Source organism: Chiloscyllium punctatum, chromosome 11 (assembly GCF_047496795.1).
Source record: "Chiloscyllium punctatum isolate Juve2018m chromosome 11, sChiPun1.3, whole genome shotgun sequence".
NCBI lineage: Eukaryota > Metazoa > Chordata > Chondrichthyes > Orectolobiformes > Hemiscylliidae > Chiloscyllium > Chiloscyllium punctatum.
In genome coordinates, this window is record NC_092749.1 from 5941752 (window position 1) to 5966451 (window position 24700).

Genomic DNA, 24700 nt, shown 5'->3' on the forward strand with positions numbered 1-24700 from the left:
CATTGAGGCAGAAAGGCCTCTGTCTACCACACAAATGAACAATGTGGTATATGAGTTTCAGTGCCAGTGTTCTGACACACATGGAGGCCAAATATCCAAAAGACTGGCCAATCAAATCTATCCATCCACTGTCTAATTACCAAGCTATCAATACTTTCTTGGCTTACAATACATGTAATTCTTCCCAACGTGTTTCTTTTAAATTGTTGTAATGGATATAGGAGAGGTGGTGACCTAGTGAAAATGTCACTGTGTCACTGGAATACTATGAACCTCGGGTAAATGTTCCAGGGGTATGGGTCCGAATTCCCACATGGTAGCTGATTGAATTTGTATTCAATAAAAATATCAAATTAAAAGCTGGCATAATGGTGCTCATATAACCATTCTTGATTGTTGTAAAAATCTATCTGATTCACTAATGTCCCTTTAGGGACAGAAATCTGCCAACCTTACCTAGTCTGGCCTACACTCCAGACCCAAAGCAATGAGCCTGACCCTGAACTGCTCTCAGAAATGCCTCTCAGAGCAAGGACAATTAAGGAATGGTAAAAAGTGCTAGCCTGGCCAGTAACACCCACACCCCTCAAAAGATAATTTAAAGAATGTCAAAAGTATTTGTTTTCACCAGTACTTTCACCATCTGACAGGAATTTCCTTGAATCCAGGGTATTTTGGAAATTCAAAAACAAAGTGTCAACTATGTCACCAGCTACTTCTGTAGGATCCTACAATGAAGTCCATCAAGACCTGAGACTTGACAGCTTACAGCTCCAATGATTTACTCAGTGCCACTTGCCCAGTAAATATAATATTCTTGATTTCCTCCCTTCCTTCCACTTCCACGTTTACAGCTTTTTTTTCAACATCATGTATGTTAACTGGGGTGAAGACCGATGCAAGATACCTGTCCAAATCATATTTTCCTTGACAGATTCCCCACATTCACTTCCTACAGCTCCAATAGTTAGGTTATTAACACTTTTCTTTCTTCACTATAGAAACTCTTACTGATTTATAATTCTAGCTAACTTTCCCTCATACTCCATTTCTCCTTAATAACTGAGCTAATCTTTGCTGTTTTTGGTAGCCTATTGACCTACATAATATGTCCTCATAATACCCTTATTTAAGTTTAAAATATGCATCTTGGACCCACTCCTCTCTCTCGAACTAAATGTAAATTTAATCAGAATGTGTCCACTGCTACGTAAGAATGCTTGCTCTATAAGATTATTAATTAATTATATCTTAGAACATAAAACGTAGAACTGTACAGCATAGGAACGGGCCCTTCAGTCCATAATGTTGTGCTGAACATTATACCAAATGAAACTAATGCCTTCTTGTCCATATCCCTTCATTCCTTACATACTCATGTGTTTGTCCAAAAGTCTCTTAAACACCCCTATTGCATCAGCCTCCACCACCAACCCCTGGCAGCGCATTCCAAACTCCTACCATTCTCTATGCACAAAACCTGCCCCTCACATCTTCTCAGGACTTTCCCCTCTCACCTTAAATGCATGTTACTAATTTAAGACATTTCAACTCTGGGAAAATGATTCCTACTGTCTATGCATCTCATAATTTAGTCCTAAATCTGCTCTTCCTAATTTTGAGGCTATGCCCTCTTGTCCTAGTTTCACCCGCCCAGTGGAAACATCCTCTCTACTTCTATCTTATCAATTCCCTTCATAATGTTATATGTTTCTATAAGACTCCCTCCCCTAACTCTTCTAACTTCCAATGAATATAATCCCAGTCTTCTCAGTCTCTCCCCAAAAGCCAACCCCCTCAACTTCAGAATCAACCCAGTGAACCTCCTCTGCACCACCTCCAGTGCGAGTACATCCTTTCTCAAGTAAGGAGACCAAATCTGCACACAGTACTCCGGGCATGGTCTCACCAGTACCTTGTACAGCAACAACACTACTTCTCTGCTTTGAAACCCTGCTTTTTAAGGCTGTTGATGTGGTGTATATGGACTTCAGTAAGGTTTTTGATAAGTTTCCAATGGTAGGTTATTGCACAAATTACAGAGTTTCAGGATTGAAGGTGACTAAGTGGTTTGGATCAGAAATTGGCTAGCTGAAAGAAGACAGAGGGTGGTGGTTGATGGGAAATATTCATCCTGGAGCTCAGTTACCAGTGGTGTGCCATAAGGATTTGTCTTGGGGCCACTGCTGTTTGTCATTTTTATAAATGATCTGGAGGATGGCATAGAAGGATGGGTTAGTAAATTTGCAGATGACACTAAAGTAGGCAGAGTTGTGGATAGTGCCGAAGGATGTTGTGGGTTATAGAGAGAGACATAGATAAAATGTAGAGCTGGTCTAAGAAGTGGCAAGAAGTTTAATGCAGAAAATGTGAGGTATTTCACTTTGGAATAAGTAACAGGAATGCAAAGTTTTGGGCTAATGGTAAAATTCTTGGCAGTGCAGATGAACAGAGAGATCTCGGTGTCCAGGTGCATAAATCCCTGTAAGTTGCCACCCAAGTTGATAGGGTTGTTAAGAAGGCATATGGTGTGTTGGTGTTTATTGGTAGGGGGATTGAATTTCTGAGCCACAAGGTCATGCTTCAGCTGGCCGAGACACTGGTAAGGCTGAAACTGGACTATTGTTTGCAGTTCTGATCATGGCACTATAGGAAGGATGTGGAAGCTTTGGAAAGGGTTCAGAGGAGATTTACGAGGATGTTGCCTGGTATGGAAGGAAGGTCTTACGAGGAAAGGCTGAGGGAACTGAGGCTGTTTCGTTGAAAAGAAGGAAGTTGAGACATTACTTAATCAAGACATATAAGATAATCAGAAGGTTAGATTGAGTGGACAGTGAGAGCCTTTTACCTCGGATAGTGAAGGCTAACACAAGGGGATGTAGCTTTACATTGAGGAGTGATAGATTTAGGACAGATATCGGGGTAGTTTCTTTATTCAGAGAGTAGTAGGGGCATGGAACAGCCTGCCTGCGACAGTAGTAGACTTGCCGATGTTAAGGTAATTTAAATGGGCATCGGTCATACATATTCTGGATTCGTGGTGCTGGAAGAGCACAGCAGTTCAGGCAGCATGACTGCTCCTCAGATGCTGCCTGAACTGCTGTGCTGTTCCAGCACCACGAATCCAGAATCTGGTTTCCAGCATCTGCAGTCATTGTTTTTACCTAATTGGTCTTACATATGGATAATAATGGAACGGTGTAGGTTAGAAGGGCATCAGATGATTTTCACAGGTCGGCGCAACATTGGGGGTCGAAGGGCCTGTACTGCACTGTAACATTCTATGTTCTATGTTCTAAACTCAATCCCTTTAACGATGAAGGGCAAAATTCCATTTGCCTTCCGAATCACTTGTTGTACCTGCAGACCAACCTTCTGTGATTCATGCACAAGGACACCCAGGTCCCTCTGCACAGCAGTGTGTTGCAACTTTTAACCATTCAAGTAATAATCTTTTTTACTGTTCCTCCTACCAAAATGGATGACTTCACATTTATTAACATTGTAGGCCATCTGCCAGACCTTTGCCCACTCATTCAATGTATCTACGTTCCTCTGCAAAGTTTCACAGTCCCCTGCACACTTTGCTCTGCCACTCATCTTAGTATCATGTGCAAACTTTGACACCCTACATGTGGTCCCCAACTCCAAACCATTTATATAAATTGTAAATAATTGTCTTCCCAACGCCGATCCCTGAGGCACACCACTATTCACTGATTGCTAGCCTGAAGAGCACTCAATTATCCCCACTCTTTGCTTCCTGTTAGTCAACTAATCCTCTATCCATGCTGATACTCTACCCCGAACGTCATGCATCCTTATCTTATGCAGCAACCTCTTATGTGGCACCTTTTTGAAGGCTTTTTGGAAATCTAGGTACACCACAACAACTGTGTCCCCATTGTCCACCGTGTTTGCAAAGTCTTCATAGGATTTCAGAAGGTTAGTCAAGCATGACCTGCCCTTCATGAATCCATGCTGCATTTGCCCAATAGAACAATGCCTCGCTATTTCTTTCTTGATAACAGACTCAAGCATCTTCCCCACCACAGAGATTAAGTTAACCACTCTATAATTCCTTATCTTTTATTGACATCCCTTTTCAGACAGTGGCATCACATTTGCTGTTTCAATCCCTGGGACTGCCCAAGAGTCCAGCGAATTTTGGAAAATTACTGTCAGTGCACTTGCTATTTCCCCCGCCATCTCTTTTAGATTAGATTACTTACAGTGTGGAAACAGGCCCTTCAGCCCAACAAGTTCACACCAACCCACCGAAGCGCAACCCACCCATTCCCTTACATTTACCCCTTTTACCTAACACTACAGGCAATTTAGCATGGCCAATTCACCTGACCTGCACATCTTTGGACTGTGGGAGGAAACCGGAGCACCCGGAGGAAACCCACGCAGACATGGGGAGAATGTGCAAACTCCACACAGTCAGTCGCCTGAGTCGGGAATTGAACCCGGGTCTTTAGCGCCGTGAGCCAGCAGTGCTAACCACCGTGCCGCCCACTACCCTGGGATGCATTCCATCAGGGCCAGGAGACTTATCAATGCTTAGCTCATTAACTTGCTGAACACTACCTCTTCCATAATGTTATGAACACGTGGGCGTACTATACTTTTAAGAGAGTAAAAGCTAGCAGTGACAGCACCTAGTGGTTCTCAATAAGAAACAATGTAACATGTACTCCAGCTATTGGGGTAGCTGGTTGCCTGGAAACAACAAAAGCAGATTCAAATTAGGCCAATCAGTTTAAATTATACCCTGAAAAATACCGAATTCCAATCAAGTTTGAATTGAGTATATTGACAATCTTAAAAGCCAATGGCACAATCCAATGCTTTGGGGTATAAGACCGGAGAAAATTGAACAGTTGGGAGAAGAACTGCCACCAGACCAACAGATGTAGACTGCTAATGTGAACTCTCTGAGAGGCACCTGTCTCGAGAAGGAGTTTGCACAGAGAAAAACCTTAACACTGACCTGGCGAGCCAATCTATCGACGAAGACAAAGAGAAGATTCCGCTGCTGGCTGGTTTTGAAATTTGAATTTTTCTGTAAAACTTAATTGGGAGTTTTATCGAACTACTATCATAGAAGGGAATGGCAAGGATAGGTTAGCTGAAGGAATCATAAATAGTCATTAGTTAATTATTCTCTGTTATACTTCAAGAAATAAAGTTGCTAATTTTTACTTTAAGTAGTTCTTGGCCACTCAAATTACTACAGATTACTGCTCGGGATGAAACTTTTTACTGTGTTGCTGGTTTTAAATTAAGCAGGATGGTTTACACTGTGTCATAACAGTAATAATGATTGTTTCCAGGTCCTCATCTGCCATCATCTCTTTCTAGATTAGAGTGGTGTTGGAAAATCACAACCGGTCAGGCAGCCTCCGAGGAGCAGGAAAATTGATGTTTTGGGCAAAAGCCCTTCATCAGGAGCCCTGATGAAGGTATAAAAGTGATATCTCAGGTCATACAATGCAGAGGGACCTGGGTGATATTCCTGCTCCTCGGATGCTGCCTGACCGGCTGTGCTTTTCCAGTACCACTCTAATCTAGACTCTGATTTCCAGCATCTGCAGTCCTCACTTTTACCTTAATCTCTTTGTCAATTACTGACGTTGTTAGTGTTCTTCACTATGAAGACCGATACAAAATACCTCGGCCATTTCATCATATCCCATAACTAAATTCCCCTTCTCATCCTTTAAAGGGCCAACATTTACTTTAGCCAGTCTTTTTCATTTTACATATTTATATAAACTTTCACCAACTGTCTTTATATTCTGAGCTAGTTTATTCTCATAATCTATCTCACTTTTCTTTACAGCTGTTTTTGTGGCTTACTGTTGACCTTTAAATCTTTAACAATCTTCTCATTCCCCCCTGATCATTTTGTATACCTTCTCTTTAAATTTGATACCATCTCTTGTTTCCTTAGACACCCAGGGCAGATTGCCCCTTTTTTTACAATCCTTCCTTTTCACTGGAATATACTTTTGCTGAGCACTTTGAAAAACTGCTTTGCAAGTCCTCCACTGCTCGTCAACTGTCCTACCATAAAATCTTTGTTTCAAGTCAACTTTAGCCAAGTCCTCCCTCATTCTACTGTAGTTTCCTTTGGTTAAGCACAGGATCCTTGTATTGGACTTTATCTTCGAACTCTCCATGTGTATTTGAAACTCAACCATATTGTGATTGCTGTTCCAAGAGGATCCCTAACTATGAGGTCATTAATTATTCCTGTCTCATTACACAGGACCCGATCTCGGACATCTTGCTCCCTCGTCAGTTCCATTACCTACTGTTCAAGAAAACTATCACGGATGCTCTCCTCAAGGCTACACTGGCCCTGCTGGTTTGGCCAAACTGCATGCAGATTAAAATCCCCCATGCTGGTAGTGGTACCATTTTTACAGGCATTAGCTACTCTTTGTTTATTGCCCACCCCAATGTGATGTTATTATATTGTGGCCTATAGATTACACCTATCAGTGACTCGTTCTTCTTAGAACTTCTAATTTCCACCCAAACGGATTCAAACTCATTCTCCATAGAACCTATATCATCGCTCAGCAATGACCTGATATCGTCCTGATGTCTGTCCTTCCGAATACTCTGGTACCCCTGAATATTTAATTCCTAGTTGTGACCATCTGTAACCATTTTCCATAATAGTTACCAAATCACACTCATTCGCGATGATTTGTGTCATTAAGTCATCGACCTTGTTTTAAATGCTATGAGCATTCAGGTAAAGTGCCTTTTATGCTAGCTTGCTTACCCTCACAATTTGCAACATCTCATATAATATTTCCTGAGTTATCCTTCCTTTTTACTTCTTTCATAGTCTGCCTTGGACTTTAATCCTCCTGCACACATGCTAACCTGCTGCTTACCTTTTTATTTACCATCATACCTCCTGTCGTCTTTCCCTCTTCCTTCTCCCAGCTCACTAGTTTAAAGTCCTACTGACCATCCTATTTATCCTTTTCGCTAGAACACCAGTTCCAGATCAGTTCAGGTGGAGACCATCCCAATGTTACAGATCCACCCCCTCACATCCCCGGTTCCAAAACTGATTCAATGCCCCATGAAATGGAACCCCTCTTTCCCACACCAGTCCCTTAGCCACATGTTTACTGCCTTAATTTTCTTATCCCTAAGCCAATTTGCAATGGCTCAGGCAGTAATCCAGAGATTATGACCCTCGAGGACCTGTTTCTTAATTTCATTCCTAGTGCTTGATAATTGCCAAACAGGTCCTCCATCCTAGCCTTGCCGATGCTGTTTGTCCCAATGTGCAATAACAGGATCCTCCCCCTCCTGCTCCAGTATCCTTTCATACCAGTTGGATATGTCCTGCACCCTGGCACCGGGCAGGCAACACACCATGTGGGACTCCCGATCCGGCTCGCAAAGAATACTATCTGTCCCCCTAATTATAAAATCCCCTATAACTACCACTCGTCTTTTTGCTTCCCACTCTTGAATGGTCTTTTGTACCATGGTGCCGCAGTCAGCTAGCTCATCCTCCCCGCAGCCCTATTCCTCATCCCCACAGGAAGCAAGTATCTCATATCTGATGGATAAGGTCTAAAGCCGAGGCTCCTCTATTCCTGAACTCAGGATCCCCCTACCTGCCTCGCTTGCAATTACTCCCTGTTGTCCCTGATCACTAACTGAATTTGAATTACTTAATCTACCAGGTGTGACTGCCTCCTGAAACAAAGTGTCCAGGTAACTCTCCCCTCTTGGATGTGCCGCAGTACTTGAAGCTCAGATTCCAGATCATCAGCTCTGAGCTGGACTTCCTCCAACACTTGTTGCAGATAGTCACTGCCATTCATAATGGGATCAGCCAACTCCCACATCATGCACCTACAGCACATCACCGACCCAGACGTCTCCACTAAGTTAATTTCTGTATTGCTTTTTATAAATGTATGAGTTAAATAATTTCTAGTACTTCTCTGAATTTTTCAATTGCAGATAATAGATAAATAAAAAAGAATGTATATTTGTAACCAATTACTCAATACAAAAGAAATGGAAATAGAAAAGCCTGACCTTATCAGCACACCAGAGTTCTTTCTTTTGGTTAGAGGAGGAGGATGGGTGGGAGACACTACACGTGTAGTGTCTTGGGTACAGCCACTGCCCAAATATATTCCTGGCAGCTCCCTGGTCCTCTCCCTCTGTTGTTGTAAAATGAAGCTGTTGCTGATTGTTGGAAATATCCATGTGGTTCACGAATGTCCTTTAAGGAAGGAAATCTGCCATTCTTACTTAGCCTAGCCTGCCCTACACCCACAACAATTTGGTTGATTTTCAACTGCCCTGTGGGCAATTATGGATGGGAAATGGCCTAGCCAGTGACACCTAGATCCACTACATGAATTTAAAAAAACAGTCCTAGATTAGCGACAACCTCTCTGACTCATGATGGCTTTCACAATTTAAATTTGGCCGATTGACTAACACATGATCTAACACATGATAAGAAGCTTCACCCACAGACTTCTTCTTGACCCTAAAAAAATAGCCACGATAGCCATGAAACTATTGTTGGAAAAACCTATCTGGTTCATTAATGTCCTTTAGGGAAGGAAATCTGCCATCCTTACCTGGTTTGGCCAAATGTGACACCAGACCTATAGCAGACCCAGAGACACCCACCTCCCATGAGTGAAGATCAAAAGAAATCTGATCAGCCATTGTCCTATTGTCAGAAGTCACACGACTTATAGTCCAACAGGTTTATTTGAAATTACAAGCTTTTGGAGTGACTCACAAACTGTCAGTTGGTGAGAACACAGGGAACATATTTTATCAAGTAGATGGAAGTTTGAAGTGGAAGAAAGAACTTCAAAAGACCAGCAACACTGAAATAGGAGCAAAAAAGGAACTTTGATAAGAAAGCAAAACTTTCTGAATTTTACATATGTTGAGAAATCCTCAACTGAAGACATTGAATAAAAAACTGAAAAAAGAAGAAGTGGGTAGAACATAGCAGACTTGTGGTTTCAACATAAAACAATGAGCAGTTGGTTCATGCAAAAGGGGGAAAAGGAAGTCTTCAATCATGGCTTTGAATGAGGGAGGGTAGGTACTGAAGTGCCTCATCCTGGTCAGGTCTGATGCAGGTCTGTAGCTGTCCTCAGCATTCAGAGTTAGGAGAGCAAGACTCCAAACTCCTTATCTGGACCAGGTAAAAACTTATCAGAAAGACCAGCATTAATTCCCTGCAGTGTTTCAATCAAAGAGCTCGCTAAATGTCTTCCCAGTGTCACCCCATTCTCTGTCGTGCTGTGACTTCAAAGTGAAAAGACTCTTAATTCATCCAGACTCTTCATCGAGGGTCTCATGTCTGTCATTTGGGTGAAAGCCAACAGGAATGTGAGATTTATCAATGTTTAATCCATCAGAAAAGAAGAGCGAAGGGTCAAGGGGAATATTAAGAGAGAAGGAATGAGAGAAATAAACTAAAGGGCCTAAAATAGTCAATCCTATGATGTTTACAGCAGTTTTGAAAGTCATATGTAGTCACAGGAGTTGCTGTTCCTTCAGTGTCAATTGGTCAAAATCCTGGCATTCTCTCCCTAAGAGTTGTGGATCTGTCTACAGCACATGGACTGCAGCGGTTCAAGAAGGCAGCTCACCCCCACCTTCTCAAGGGACATCTAGGGACGGGCAATAAAGGCTGGCCCAGCCAGGCATGTCCAAGTCTTGGAAAAAATTAAAAGTTATTACCCAGAGCACAGCTTGAAAAGAGCCTGCCTGACCATTATCTCTGCACTAACCAAACTAACTGCCTAATCTGACTTCTCAGTTCTTGGCCCAAAAACACTTTTGGTTAATTCCAAGTACTCAGGTGTGCTTGTTCCTGATTTTTAAATAGGGGGAGAGGCTCACCCTCGACTGGCTTTGCCGGTAATGAGTCTCAGATTGTTCCAAACGTGTGCATTCACTGGCTGTTAACTCCTGTCAGAGTTAGGGAGGTAGGACTAAGCACTTTGAAGCAGTATTGGGTCATTTCACCCTTTATATCCGCTCTTGGATAAATGTGAGGTTTTACAGGGCAGTGTTGGAGAACAGAAGGATCTAGGGTTCAGGTTTGTAATTCTTTAAAGGTTGTATCAAAAGGTTGTGTAAGATGCTTTTTAGCATGCTTGCCTTCATTGCTCAGACCACTGAGTATGGGAGTTGGGACATCATGTTGAGTTTGTACAAGACATTGGTGAGGCCTCTTCTCAAGTACTGTGACCAGTTCTGGTCATCTGGTTACGGGAAGGATATTATTAAATGGACGAGGGTTCAGGAAATATTGACCAGGATGTTGCTGGCAATGGAGAGTTTGACTTATAAAACAGGCTAAATAGGCTGGAACTCTTTTCACCTTTTCGAGGTTTATAAAACTATGAGTGTCACAGATAAGGTGAATAGCAAGGGTCTTTTCCCCAGGGTGATTGAGTTCAAAACTACTTTGGAGATGAGAGGAGAAAGTTTCAGAAAGGACATGACGGGCAACTGCTTTTACAGAGAGTGATTTGTGTGTGGAATGAACTGCCAGAAGAAGTCATGGATGCACATACAGTTACAACGTTTAAAGACATTTGGATAAGTTTGTGAATAGGGAAGGTTTGGAGGGGTATGGGTCAAACACAGGCAGGTGGGACTAGCTTAGTTATGGAACATGGTCGGCATTGACTGGTTGGACCAAGGAGTTTGTTTTCATGCTCCATGATTATGATTCCATCTTTCAATTAGATCATGGCTGATCGGGTTGTTGCACATTCCTGCCTGTCCCTGATAGTCTCTAGATAGTTTACATGAGGGATGTAGATGGAATATCTGTAAGTTTGTAGATGACACAAAGATGGGTGGGAAGGTGAGCTGGGAGAAGATCATCGAGATGCTTCAGTGTGAATTGGACAAACTCAGTCAACAGGCAAAAACATGTCAGATGCAGTATAATGTGGATAAATGTGGGAAGGCAGATGATGACCTGAACAACCATGAAATGAAAGAGGAGAATGTGCAACAAGACCTGGGTGCGCTCATACATTAGACGGTAAGCATGAAGGTGCAGCAGGTGATAAAGAAGGCAAATGGTTATTGTTGTACATTGGCCTTCATCTCCATACAGGAGCAGGGATGTGTGGCTGCAATTGTACAGAGCCTTGGTGAGACCACACCTGCGATACTGTGAGCAGTTTCGCTCCCTAATCTGAGGAAGGATGTTCTTGCTGCAGAGGGAGTGCAGCAATGGTTTACCAGTCTGATTACTGGGATGGTAGGACAGATGGATGAGGGTAAGTTGAATCAATTAGCATCACATTTGTCCAGATAAATGAGGGATGATCTAATGGACACCTATAAAATTCTAACAGGCTGGGAGGAGGTAGATGCAGGAAGGTTGTTCCTGTTGGTGGGAGAGTCCAGAATGAGAGGTCATTGACTAAGGATTTGGGCAAACCACTTACGATTGAGATGAGGCGGAATTTTTTTTAACCCAGAGAGTGGTGAGCCTTTCACTATCACAGAAGTGGTCAAGGCCAAACCATTGCATGATTTCAGGAAGGAGCTGGATATAGCACTTGGGCTAAAGGGATCAAAGGATATGTGGAGAAAGCAGGAACAGGCTATTGAATTGGATGATCATCTGGAGAATGCTCAAAAGGCTGAATGGCCCATTCCTGCTCCTCATTTCATAGTTTCTATGTTGCTAACCCTGCAGTCCCTTGAATACCAAAATTCTACTGAATGCAATCTTCAATAATCTCAACCACACAGCCTCCTCTTGCTCGCTCTGGAGAAGAGAATGCCAGACTCCAACCCACACCTCCCCCACCACCACCACCCAAGAAAAATAATCTCTTCACACATTTGCCTTAAAAGGATGAATTGTTCTTGTGAAACTGTGGTCACATGTTTCTGTCTCCCAGGCAAGAGGAAATATCCTCAGGGTATCAACCTCCTCTTGATTCCCCCCAGAGTGGGAGTTCAGTAGAGAATCTCCTGTGTTGCACTCCCATACCCAAATCCTCTCAGATATAACTGCTGACCAATTGAGTTACAAAAAATAAAGCGGGTTTTGTTTCCCAAAACATTTATATAAAGTGGTTTATTATTGCAATAGTCAGGAGATTTGCTTCTGTTTCACAATATCCTCTTGCCAAAGTCTCCCATTTCGCTGTTAATTACCGATTATTTCAAAAGAGTTATGGGAAATAGAGTTTGTGAAAAGTAAATTTCCAAACTCCAACAGCAAATGCGAAGAGGAGATGTTTGAACAGGTTGAAGTTGTTTTCAACAGAACACAGAACAGTCCAAAGATTGTGTGTTAGGTGAACTGGGGAGTAAGTGAGGACTGCAGATGCTGGAGATCACCCACGCCTTCCACCTCCTCCATGATTTTCGCTTCCCTGGTCCCTAACGCCTTATCCTCACCATGGACATCCAGTCCCTGTACACCTCCATCCCCCATCACAAAGGACTCAAAACCCTTCGCTTCTTCCTTTCCCACCGAACCAACCAGTACCCTTCCACTGACACCCTCCTTCAACTGACTGAACATGTCCTCACCCTGAACAACTTCTCTTTCCAATCCTCCCACTTCCTCCAAACCAAAGGAGTAGCCATGGGCACCCGCATGGGCCCCAGCTATGCCTGCCTCTTCGTAGGATATGTGGAACAGTCCATCTTCCGCAGCTACACTGGCACCACCCTCCACCTTTTCCTCCGCTACATCGATGACTGTATCGGCGCTGCCTCGTGCTCCCACGAGGAGGTTGAACAGTTCATCCACTTTACCAACACCTTCCACCCCGACCTCAAATTCACCTGGACTGTCTCAGACTCCTCCCTCCCCTTCCTAGACCTTTCCATTTCTATCTCGAGCGACCAAATCAACACCGACATTTACTATAAACCGACCGACTCCCACAGCTACCTAGACTACACCTCCTCCCACCCTGCCCCCTGTAAAAACACCATCCCATATTCCCAATTCCTTCATCTCCGCCGCATCTGCTCCCAGGAGGACCAGTTCCAAAACCGTACAACCCAGATGGCCTCCTTCTTCAAGGACCGCAATTTCCTCCCAGACATGGTCGACAATGCCCTCCACTGCATCCCTTCCACTTCCCGCTCCTCCGCCCTTGAGCCCCGTCCCTCCAATCACCACCAGGACAGAACCCCACTGGTCCTCACCTATCACCCCACCAACCTCCATGTACAGCGTATCATCAGCCGTCATTTCCGCCACCTCCAAACGGACCCCACCACCAGGGATGTATTTCCCTTCCCTCCCCTATCAGCGTTCCGAAAAGACCACTCCCTCCGTGACTCCCTCGTCAGGTCCACACCCCCCCACCAACCCAACCTCCACTCCCGGCACCTTCCCCTGCAACCGCAAGAAATGCAAAACTTGCGCCCACACCTCCCCCCTTACTTCCCTCCAAAGCCCCAAGGGATACTTCCATATCCGCCACAAATTCACCTGCACCTCCACACACATCATCTATTGCATCCGCTGCACCCGATGTGGCCTCCTCTATATTGGGGAGACAGGCCGCCTACTTGCAGAACGTTTCAGAGAACACCTCTGGGACACCTGGACCAACCAACCCAACCACCCCGTAGCTCAACACTTCAACTCCCCCTTCCACTGCACCAAGGACATGCAGGTCTTTGGACTCCTCCATCGTCAGACCATAGCAACACGACAGTTGAAGGAAGAGCGCCTCATCTTCCACCTAGGAACCCTCCAACCACAAGGGATGAACTCAGATTTCTCCAGTGTCCTCATTTCCCCTCCCCCCACCTTGTCTCAGTCAAATCCCCCGAACTCAGCACCGCCTTCCGAACCTGCAATCTTCTTCCTGACCTCTCCGCCCCCACCCCACTCCGGCCTATCACTCCCACCTTGACCTCCTTCCACCTATCGCATTTCCAACGCCCCTCCCCCAAGTCCGTCCTCCCTACCTTTTATCTTAGCCTGCTGGACACACTTTCCTCATTCCTGAAGAAGGGCTTATGCCCGAAACGTCGATTCTCCTGTTCCTTGGATGCTGCCTGACCGGCTGCGTTTTTCCAGCAACACATTTTCAGCTCTGTTAGGTGAACTGGCCATGTTAAAAATTGCCCACAGAGTCTATTGGTGTGCAGGTTAGGTGAGTTAGCCATGTTAAAAACCCCATAAAGGGATTGGGTGTGATGCTCTTCACAGAATCGGTGTAAATTCAATGGGCTGAATAGTCTCTTTCTGCATTGTAGTCATAGAATCCCTATGCTGAAAAACACCATTCATCCCATTGCATCTGCACCAACTCTATGAAAAGTAGCCAGCCCCTATGCCATCCTTGTAACCCCTGCGTTTGCCATGACTAATCCATCTAGTGTGCACATCCCTGGACGCCATGGGAAATATAGCATGGCCAAACAACTTAACCTGCGCACCTTTGGACTATAAAAGGAAACTGGAGCACCCAAAGGAAACACTTGCAAACACGGGGAGATGGGCAAACTCCACACAAGCAGTCACCCAAGGTTGGAATCAAAGCTGGTGCTGTGAGGCTGCAGTGCTAACCATTGGGCCACCATGCTGCCCATAAGGATTCTATTTGTTGACATTTCCCTAATCCATCTATTCAGAGATTTTATGACAAACTTCTGGAGCAGGTGGGATTTAAACTGAGATCTCCTGGTTCAGAGGTAGGCACACTCCCACTGCACCGGAGTGATTTATGTCAGGCTCAGGCATGAATACCATATGCACATTGTTCATCCTTTGGGTGAAACAGTGTCAGAGGACAGGGATCCATACACAGAACTACTTTAATCGCCATCATGTTGATCCATAATCTCTAGTTTTCCATTATACCTCCCTGCATCCTTGTTACCAGTGGTCAACTTATCACAGACACTCACCCCTATGGAAAGAGGCCACTGAGTTCTTTGTGTCATATCCACACAACAAATATTTGATGAAAATAATCCCATTTTCCAGCTTTTGGCCCACTGACAATACAAGTGAATATCTAAGTGTTGTTTCAATCCAGATCTCACTGTCTGTAAGGTTGGGAGAGTCAGAAGCCCTCATCATTTCGATACACACTTGAGATTGAGAGGAAGTTTGGACCACAGATGCTGAAGAGTCAGAGTCAAAAGATGAGGTGCTGGAAAAGCGCAGCAGGTCCGGCAGCATCCGAGGAGCAGGAGAGATGATGTATTGGGCATAAACACATTATCAGAAATGTGGAGCTGGAAGGGGGGTGCGGAGAGATAAATAGGAGGGTGGGGGTAGGGCTGGGGTAGATTCGATTCCCTACAGTGTGGAAACAGGTCCTTCGGCCCAACAAGTCCACACAGACCCTCCAAAGAGTAACCCACCCAGACCCATTTCCCTTTGACTAAGGTACCTAACACAATGGGCAATTTAGCATGGCCAATTCACCTGACCCGCACATCTTTGGACTGTGGGAGCACCCAGAGGAAACCCACGCAGACAAGGAGAGAATGTGCAAGCTCCACACAGACAGTGAGCCAAGGTTGGAATTGAACTGAGGTCCCTCGTGCTGTGAGGCAGCAGTGCTAACCACTGAGCTACCATATTAGAGGCAGTTGGGAAGGTGATAGGTAGATGAAGGTGAGGGTGTGATTGTGAGAGATCATTGGAAAGGGTGGAGCAGATGGGTGGGAAGGAAAATGGACAGGTAGGACAGATCAAGAGAGGTGTGACGAGTTGAAGGGTCGGATCTGGGATCAGTTGGGGGAGGAGAGATTTGGAAAAAGAAACAAAAAAAACATAGAAAATTACAGCACAAGAAGAGGCCTTTCGATCTTACAAGCCTGGACTGATCCAGATTCTCTATCAAAACTTAATGCCTATTTTCTAAGGATCTGTATCCCTTTGCTCCCTGCCTATTCATGTATCTGTCAAGATATATCTTAAATGATACTATTGTGCCCGCCTTGGCCACGTCCGTTGGTAACACGTTACAGGCCCCCACCACCCTCTGCTTAAATAACTTTCCAAGTGTATCTCCCCTAAACATTTCCCACTCACTTTGACCTCGTGACCCCTAGTTATTGAGTCCCCCACTCTGGGAAAAAGCTTCTTACTATCCATCCTGTCTATACCTCTCATGATTTTTAGACCTCAATCAGGTCCCCACTCAACCTCTGTCTTTCTAATAAAAATGATCCTAATCTACTCAACCTCTCTTCACAGCTAGCACCCTCAATACAAGGCAACATCCTGGTGAACCTCCTCTGCATCCTTTCCAAAGCATCCACTTCCTTTTGGTAATGTGGTGACCAGAACTGTACACAGTATTCCAAATGTGGCAAACTGTAACATGACCTGCCAGCTCTTGTATGCAATATTCCGTCCGATGAAGGAAAGCATGCCATATGCCTTCTTGACCACTCTATTGACTTGCGTTGTCACCTTCAGACCTGAACACCCAGATCTCTTTGTACATCAACTTTCCGCAGGACATTTCAATTTACGATATAGTTCGCTCTTGATCTGGATCTTCCAAAATGCATCACCTCTGCATTTGCCCAGATTGAACACCACCTGCCATTTCTCTGCCCAACTCTCCAATCTATCTATATTCTGCTGTATTCTTTGACAGTCCCTTTCACTATCTGCTACTCTACCAATCCTTGTGTCATCTGCAAACGTGCTAATCAGGACACCTATACCTACCTTCAAATTCATTAATGTACATCACAAACAACAGTGGTCTGAGCATGGATCTCTCTGGAACAACACTGGTCACAGATCTCCATTTTTTGAAACTCACTTCCACTATTTCCTTCTGTTTCTGTTGTCCAACCTGTTCTCTATCCACTTCGCTAGTATACCCTGGACCCCATGAGACTTTACCTTCTCCATCAGCCTACCGTGGGGAACCGAATCAAACGCCTTACTAAAGTCCATGTATATGACATCTACAGCCCTTTCCCAATCAATCAACTTTGTCACTTCCTCAAATAATTCTATTTGGTTTGTAAGACATGACTTTTCCTGCACAAAACCATGCTGCCTATCACTGATAAGCCCATTTTCTTCCAAATGGGAATAGATCCTATCCCTCAGTTTCTTCTCCAGCAACTTTCCTATCACTGACAGCAAGCTCACCAGTCTATCATTAAATGGATTATCCTTGCTACCATTTTTAAACAAGAGGGCAAGATTAACAATTCCCCAGTCCTCTGGGACCTCACACATGTTCAAAGATGCTGCAAAGATATCTGTTAAAGCCCCAGCTATTTCCTCTCTCACTTCCCTCAGAAACCTGGGATAGATCCCATCCAGATCTGTGGACTTGTCCACGTTAATGTCTTTTAGAATACCCAACACTTCTGCCCTCCTTATGCTAATTTGACCTAGAGTACTCAAAGATCTATCCCTAACTTCAACATCCGTCATGTCCCTCTCCTTGGTGAATATCGATGCAAAGTACTCATTAAGACCCTCACCTATTTTCTCTGACTCCAAGCATAACTTCCCTCCTTTGTCCTTGAGTGGGCCAACCCTTTCCCTAGTTATCCTCTGATTCCTTACATATAAATAAAAGGCTTTGAGATTTTCCTTAAACCTGTTTGCTAAAGACATCTCTTGGCCCCTTTTAACCTTCTTAAGTCCTCATTTCAGATTGGTCTTTTCTTCCTGATATTCTTCCAAAGCTTTGTCTGTCTTCAGTCGGCTCGACCTTAAGTACACTTCCTTTTTCCTCTTGGCTAGTCTCACAATTTCACCTGTCATCCATGGTTCCCTAACCTTGTCATTTTCTCCCTCATTTCCACAGGAACAGACCTCTCCTGAACTCTAATCAAACTCTCTTTCAAAGCCTCCCACATATTGAACATGGATTTACCTTCAAACAGCTGTTCCCAATTCACATTCCCCAGCTCCTGCTGAATTTTGCTCTAGTTGACCTTCACTCAGTTTAGCATTCTTTCTTTCGGACCGCTCTCGTCTTTGTCCATGAGTATTCTAAAATTTACGGAATTGTGATCACTATTCCCAAAGCAATCTCCTACTGAAACTTCAACTACCTGGCCAGGCTCATTTCCCAACACCAGGTCCAGGATAGCCCCTTCTCGAATTGGACTATTTACACACTGCTCCAGAAAACCCTCCTGGATGCTCCTTACAACTTCTGTTCCATATAGATCTCTAATACTAAGTGAATCCCAGACAATGTTGGGAAAATTAAAATCTCCTATCACCACCACCCTGTTGCTCCTATATCTTTGCATGATCTGATTACATATTTGGACCTATAGCTCACGCTCGCTGGAGGGAGCTCTGCAGTACAGCCCCAACATTGTTACTGCACCCTTCCTATTTCTGAGCTCTACCCATAACACCTCACTGCTCGCATCTTCCATAGTGCCCTCCTTCAGCACAGCTTTGATATTTTCTTTGACCTGTAATGCAACTCTTCCATCCCCTTTATCTCCCTCTCCGTCCCACCTGAAGCATCGACATCCTGGGATATTTTGTTCCCAATAATGCCCTTCCATCAGCCAAGTCTCGGTAATAAGAATAACATCATATTCCCAGGTACTAATCCAAGCCCTAAATGGGTGGCAAGGTGGCACAGTGGTTAGTACTGCTGCCTCACAGCGCTAGAGACCTGGGTTCAATTCCTGCCTCAGGCGACTGACTGTGTGGAGTCTGCACATTCTCCCTGTGTCTGCATGGATTTCCTCCCACAGGTCAGGTGAATTGGCCATGCTAAATTGCCTGTAGTGTTAGGTGAAGGGATAGTGGGTTGGGGGTCGGTGTGGACTTGTTGGGCCGAAGGGCCTTTTCCATACTGTAAGTATTCTAATTCAAAAAAAATCTAATTCCAATCATCTGCCTTACTCACTACACTTCTTACATTAAAACAAATGCACCTCAGACCACAAGTCCCTCTGAGTTCATTATCTGCTCCCTGCCACCTCTTTCCCTTAGTCACACTGACTTGATTATCTAGTTCCTTACAAGTTTTAGTTACTACCCCTTTACTGCCCACTAACCTCCTCATTTGGATCCCACCTCCTTGCCACATTAGTTTAAACCCTCCCCAACAGCATGAGCAAAAGCACATCCTAGGACATTGGGTCCAGTCTGGCCCAGGCGTAGACTGTCCAATTTGTAATAGTCCCACTCTCCCAGAACTGGTCCCAATGTCCGAAAAATCTGAACCCCTCCCTCCTGCACCACTTCTCAAGCCATGCATTCAGCCTCCATTCTATCGTTCCTACTCTGACTAGTGCATGGCACTAGTAGCAATTTTGAGATTACTACATCTGAGGTCCTATGTTTTAACTTGACTCCTAACTCCCTAAATTCTGCTTGTCGGACCTCATCCTGTTTTCTGCCTATATCGTTTGTGCCTATATGCACCATGACAACTGGCTGTTCACCCTTCTCCTTGAGAATTTTCTGCAGCCGATCCAACACATCCCTGACCCGTGTACCTGGGAGGCAATATGCCATGCAGGAGTCTTGTTTTTGACCATAGAACCCCCCTATCTACTCTGACAAGTGAATCCCCTGTGACAATTGCCCTTCCATTCTTTTTCTGCCTGTCTCTGCAGCAGAGCCAGCCACAATGCCATGAACCTGGCTACTGCTGCCTTCCCCTGGTGAGCCATCTCCCCCACCAGTATCCAAAACAGTGTACCTGTTTTGGAAGAGGATGACCACAGGGACACCTGTACTGCCTTCCTGCTCTTTCTCTGCTTTTTGGTCACCCATTCCCTTTCCCCCTTTGCAATCCTAATCTGTGGTGTGACCAATTTGCTAAACATGCTATCCATGACCCACTCAGTATCACGTATGCTCCAGAGTGAGTTCATCTACAGCTCCAGAGCCATAATATGGTCTAACAAGAGCTGCAGCTGGACACACTTCCTGCACATGAAGGAGCCAGGGACATCGGCTGCATCCCTGAGCTCCCACATTGAGCAAGAGGAGCATAATACCGGTCTGAGATTTCCTGCTATTTTTAATCTTAAACCTAACTTAATCTTAATTTAGATAAACAAAAAAGAAAAAAAACATTTTTAGAAACCACACAATAAAATTTTAAAAATGAAATGCAGAATCCTTCCCTTATCAACTCACCACAGAGTCATCTTTTTGGTAAGAGGAGGAGGTCAGGTAGGAGACACTACACCTAGAGTATCTCAGGTTTAGCCACTGCCCAAATATATCAGTTTACTCAGCTTCCCAGTGCACAATTCGACCGCTCCTATTCAGCTCCTCACTGCCGCAAATGGAGGCCTGTCCCTCGGGGTAAGTCCCTTTGAAGTGGGAAATTTACCTTCCCAGCAACTCCTGGTACTCTCTCTCTCCCTCGCCTCGCTGCTCCCGAAAATGGAAACTAATAAAGTCAATGTTGAAGGGTCCCAAGGCAGAAAATGAGGTGTTCTTCCTTCAGGTGTCAGGCGGCTTGAATTTGGCAATGGAGAAAGCCCAGGACTTGCATGTCCTCGGTGGAGTGGGAGGGGGAGTTGAAGCAGTTGGCCACAGGGCAGTGGGGTTGTTGGGTGCATCTGTACCAGAGATGTTCCCAAACAGTTCCACAAGTTGGCGTTCTGTCTCCTCAATGTAGAGGAGACCACTTTGAGAGCAACGAGCACAGTAGATGATGTGAGTGGATGTGCAGGAGAATCTCTGCTGGATGTGAAAAGATGTTGTGGGCCCTTGGGCGGAGGTGAGGGGGGAGTGTGTGCACAGGTTTTACACCTCTTGTGGTGGCAAGGGAAGGTGCTAGGAGGGGAGGGTGCATTGGTGGAATATGTGGACCTAACGAGGGAGCCATGGAGGGAAACGTCTCTGCGATTAATTTACAAACAATACCTCTTATATTCACATCCAATTCATAATTCATCAATTAAGATCTCATTGAAAGGTAGAGAGACTTGATAGGCTGAATGTCTTCCTCCTCCTGCTTCTATTAGCTATCATCCTATATTCTGGTACATTGCCTCAAAACAACACCAGGCACACACACACACACAAACACACACACACACCACCACACACACACACACTCACACTCTCACACTCTCACACACTCACATACACACTCAAACCCAGACACACACACATGCACACTCACACTCACACACACACACAGACACACACTCACACACCCTCACACTCTCATGCACTCACACACACTCAAACCCACACACACACACACACACACACTCACACACATACACACCCACACTCACACCCACACCCACACACACAGACATACACACACCCACATACCCACACACACTCACACACTCACACACACACAGACACATATACACACAGACACACACTCACACTCACACCCACACCCACACACACACACAGACACACACACACCCACACACACTCACACACACACTCACACAGACACATATACACACAGACACACACTCACACTCACACCCACACCCACACACACAGACACACACACACCCACACACACTCACACACACACTCACACACACCCACACACCCACCCACACACACACACACACACATACACACGTAAATACATGTTGACTACCTCATTCCTTTCTTCAAACATAAAGTGACATATGTGGCTTTTGATTTCAATAACATAATCCCCTGTTCTACAAACTTTCAAATATGATGTGACCATCATCATAATTTCTTCTTCTGTCTTATTAATATCCTGACATAGAAATCACCAGAAATCCCTGCAGATTTATTTATCTCCAATCCCAAAGCTTACTTCATTTCTTAAAATTTAATAAGTCCAATTTTTTTGTCTTGAATGGCCTGTAAGGTATTTCCTCTTTATTCACCATCGCCTAAATCTGTCCTTCTTGGGTCCATTCATCCAACTAAGTAACTTATTTTCTCTTAACATAATTAAAAGAAAGTTTTTATATTGTACACAAGCCTTTTATTTGGCATTCATCTTCATACTTACTGTGAATCCATAAGAGCCAAAGATACAGAAGCAGAATTCATTCCTTTGGCCCATCAAGTTTTATCTGCCATTTGATCATGGCTGATCTGTCTTTTAACCCTATTTTCCCCTCGATAGCAATGAGATTCACCATCATCTGGCACCGTCTCATCTCTTTCTTGCTTTTTTATCTTTTCTTTACACTGTCTCTGTTTCTTGTGAAATCTGGGCAAATACGAGGTAATGCATTTTGGAAGATTCAGTTCAAGAGCGAACTACATGGTAAATTGAAAATGCCCTGGGGAAAATTGATGTACAGTGAGATCTGGGTGTTCAGGTCCATTGTTCCCTGAAGGTGGCAACGCAGGTCAGTAGAGTTGTCAAGAAGACATATGGCATGCTTTCTTTCATTGGACACGGTATTGAGTACAAGAGATACAGTTGTATAAGACTTTGGTTCAGCCACATTTGGAATACTATGTACAGTTTTGGTTGCCACATTACAAAAGGATGTGGATGCTTTGAGAAGGTACAGAGCAGTTTAACTAGGATGTTGCCTGGTATGGAGTGCGCTAGTTGAGTAAATTAGGATCACTTTCATTAGAAAGACAGAGGTTGAAAGGGGACTTGATTGAGGTCTACAAAATCATGAGAGGTATAGACAGCATGGATAGCAAGAAGCCTTTTCCCAGGCTTGAAGGGCTGAAGGGCCTGTTCCTGTGTTGTAATGTTCTTCGTTCTTTCTTTGTTCTACTGTATTAATATTATCTTGACCTCAGAGATATTCTCCCACATGCTAATGACTGACCTGTGTTGCTCAGTGTCAAATCTCACACTGTACTTACCCATTGAATCATAGAAACTGAAATTTCAGTTCGAGAACAAAAGAAAAGTGATGACAAAATGCCCAACTCATACACTTCTGTCTGACCCGTGAATCAATCTCCAAAACATAATAAAAACAAAAAACCCGTCCTGGACATTTACTTACCCCCTACGATACAAAGGATCAGAGTCAGGGTTGAGAACGTCCAGCCAAACATTTCAAGCGAAGCTATGTTTCAAATTCTAAAGTCTAACTGTTTCACAAGCAGAATGCTGTGACACTGCAGATATTGCAGAGGTGGCTGAATTTGACTCTACTTCCCTACTCAGTTGTCACAGCTTGAACACAAACCGCGAAAAGAGGAACGCATGAGTAATTGGGACTGTCCTCAGAAAACAAGTCACCAATCAGTGTCAAAGCAATGAAATGAATTTGTACTGATCATACCCAAATGCCTTTCATTTGAATTCAGGGACCCACGCTATTGTCAAAATCCGTAGGCTCTGTGTTAGCTTTAGTCTGGGCTCTGACAGATTACACAAAGAGGGATCCAGGTTATAAATGATTAGAAAGTTGTTTATTAGTCTGTGAGAAAGTAACAGCTCAAACATATATCAAAGGTAAATGAGAAGGAGAGGTTGTTCCACCTGGGTCAGGTGAGTATGGGTTAACTGGGTGGGCAGAACACACTCCTGTATGGGCAGGGGTGGTGATGGCCTCATGGTATTATCGCTGGACTGTTAATCCAGATAGCCAGGTCATGTTCTGGGGACCCAGGTTCGAATCCTACTTTGGCAAGTGTTTGAATTTGAATTCAACAAAAATCTGGAATTAAGAGTCTAATAATGATGATGAATTGTCAATTGTTGGGGAAAAACCCATCCAGTTCACTAATGTCCTTCAGGGGAGGAAACTACCATCCTTACCTGTTTTGGTCTATATGTGACTCCAGACCCACAATAATGTGGTTAACTCTTAGGGATGGACAATAAATACTGGCCTTGCCAGTGATGTCCTCATCCCATGAATGAATCAACAAAAAGTCTGTAGATCCCTGCCAGTGCAGCAGTCTGCTCTCTCACAGTGAATGTTACAAAGCCTTCTCCCCTAACCCAATCCTCCATCTTCCAACGACTGTTTTTGGAAAGATGTCTGACAAGGATTCAGCCCTCCAATCCCTAAGCACCTGCTAATGTACAAATATCCAAAGGACAGTACGGATTAAGATCAGGAGTAGGCCATTCAGCCCCTTGAGCCTGTTCTGTCATACCACACAGATCATGGATTCTCCACAGTCCCACCCATCCGTGATAACTGTTTAAGCACTTGTTTAAGAAACATTAATTCATCTCTGTTTTAAAAATATCCAAGAACTTTGCTTCCATCACCTTTTGCAGAAAGAGTTCTAAAAATGTTTGACTCTCTGTGAGACTGTTTTTTTTTCCTCACCTCTGTCATAAACATGCACTCCCTTATTTTTAAATTCTGTCCCCTCGTTCTAGATTCTCCTACAACAAGAGGAAACATCCTTCCTACATCCACCCGATAAACTCCCCTCAGGATTGTCATGCTTCAATTAACTCACCCCGCACTCTTCCAAGCTCCCAGCAGATACAAAAATTGGATGAAGAACTATGAGTCACTAAGTCACTAAGTCATAGAGCATAGAAACAGGCCCTTCAGCCCATCATGTCTATGCTGACCAACAAACTACACAAATCCCATTTACCTTCAACTGGTCCATCGCCAACTGTGCCCTGGCATTTAAAGCCCCATCAAGCAGCTTCTTCAATGTGATGAGAGTACCTTCCTCCATCTCATCTCAGGCAGCAACTTCCATATTTCTACTACCCTCTGAGGGAGAAAGGTTTCCCTCTAAACCACTTACTCCTCACCTCAA

General features: G+C 44.2%; 1 protein-coding gene across 1 annotated transcript in view; it reads right to left on the bottom strand.

The window, feature by feature from the left end:
* Positions 1-23084, bottom strand: part of LOC140482695 (immunoglobulin superfamily member 2-like) — a 77367-nt gene extending 54283 nt beyond the window's left edge. Inside the window, exon 1 of the mRNA XM_072580218.1 lies at positions 22966-23084. Within this exon, the coding sequence (XP_072436319.1) occupies positions 22966-23017 (52 nt within the window). The 5' untranslated portion in view covers positions 23018-23084. The remainder of the gene's footprint in view (positions 1-22965) is intronic.
* Positions 23085-24700: the final 1616 nt, after the last annotated feature.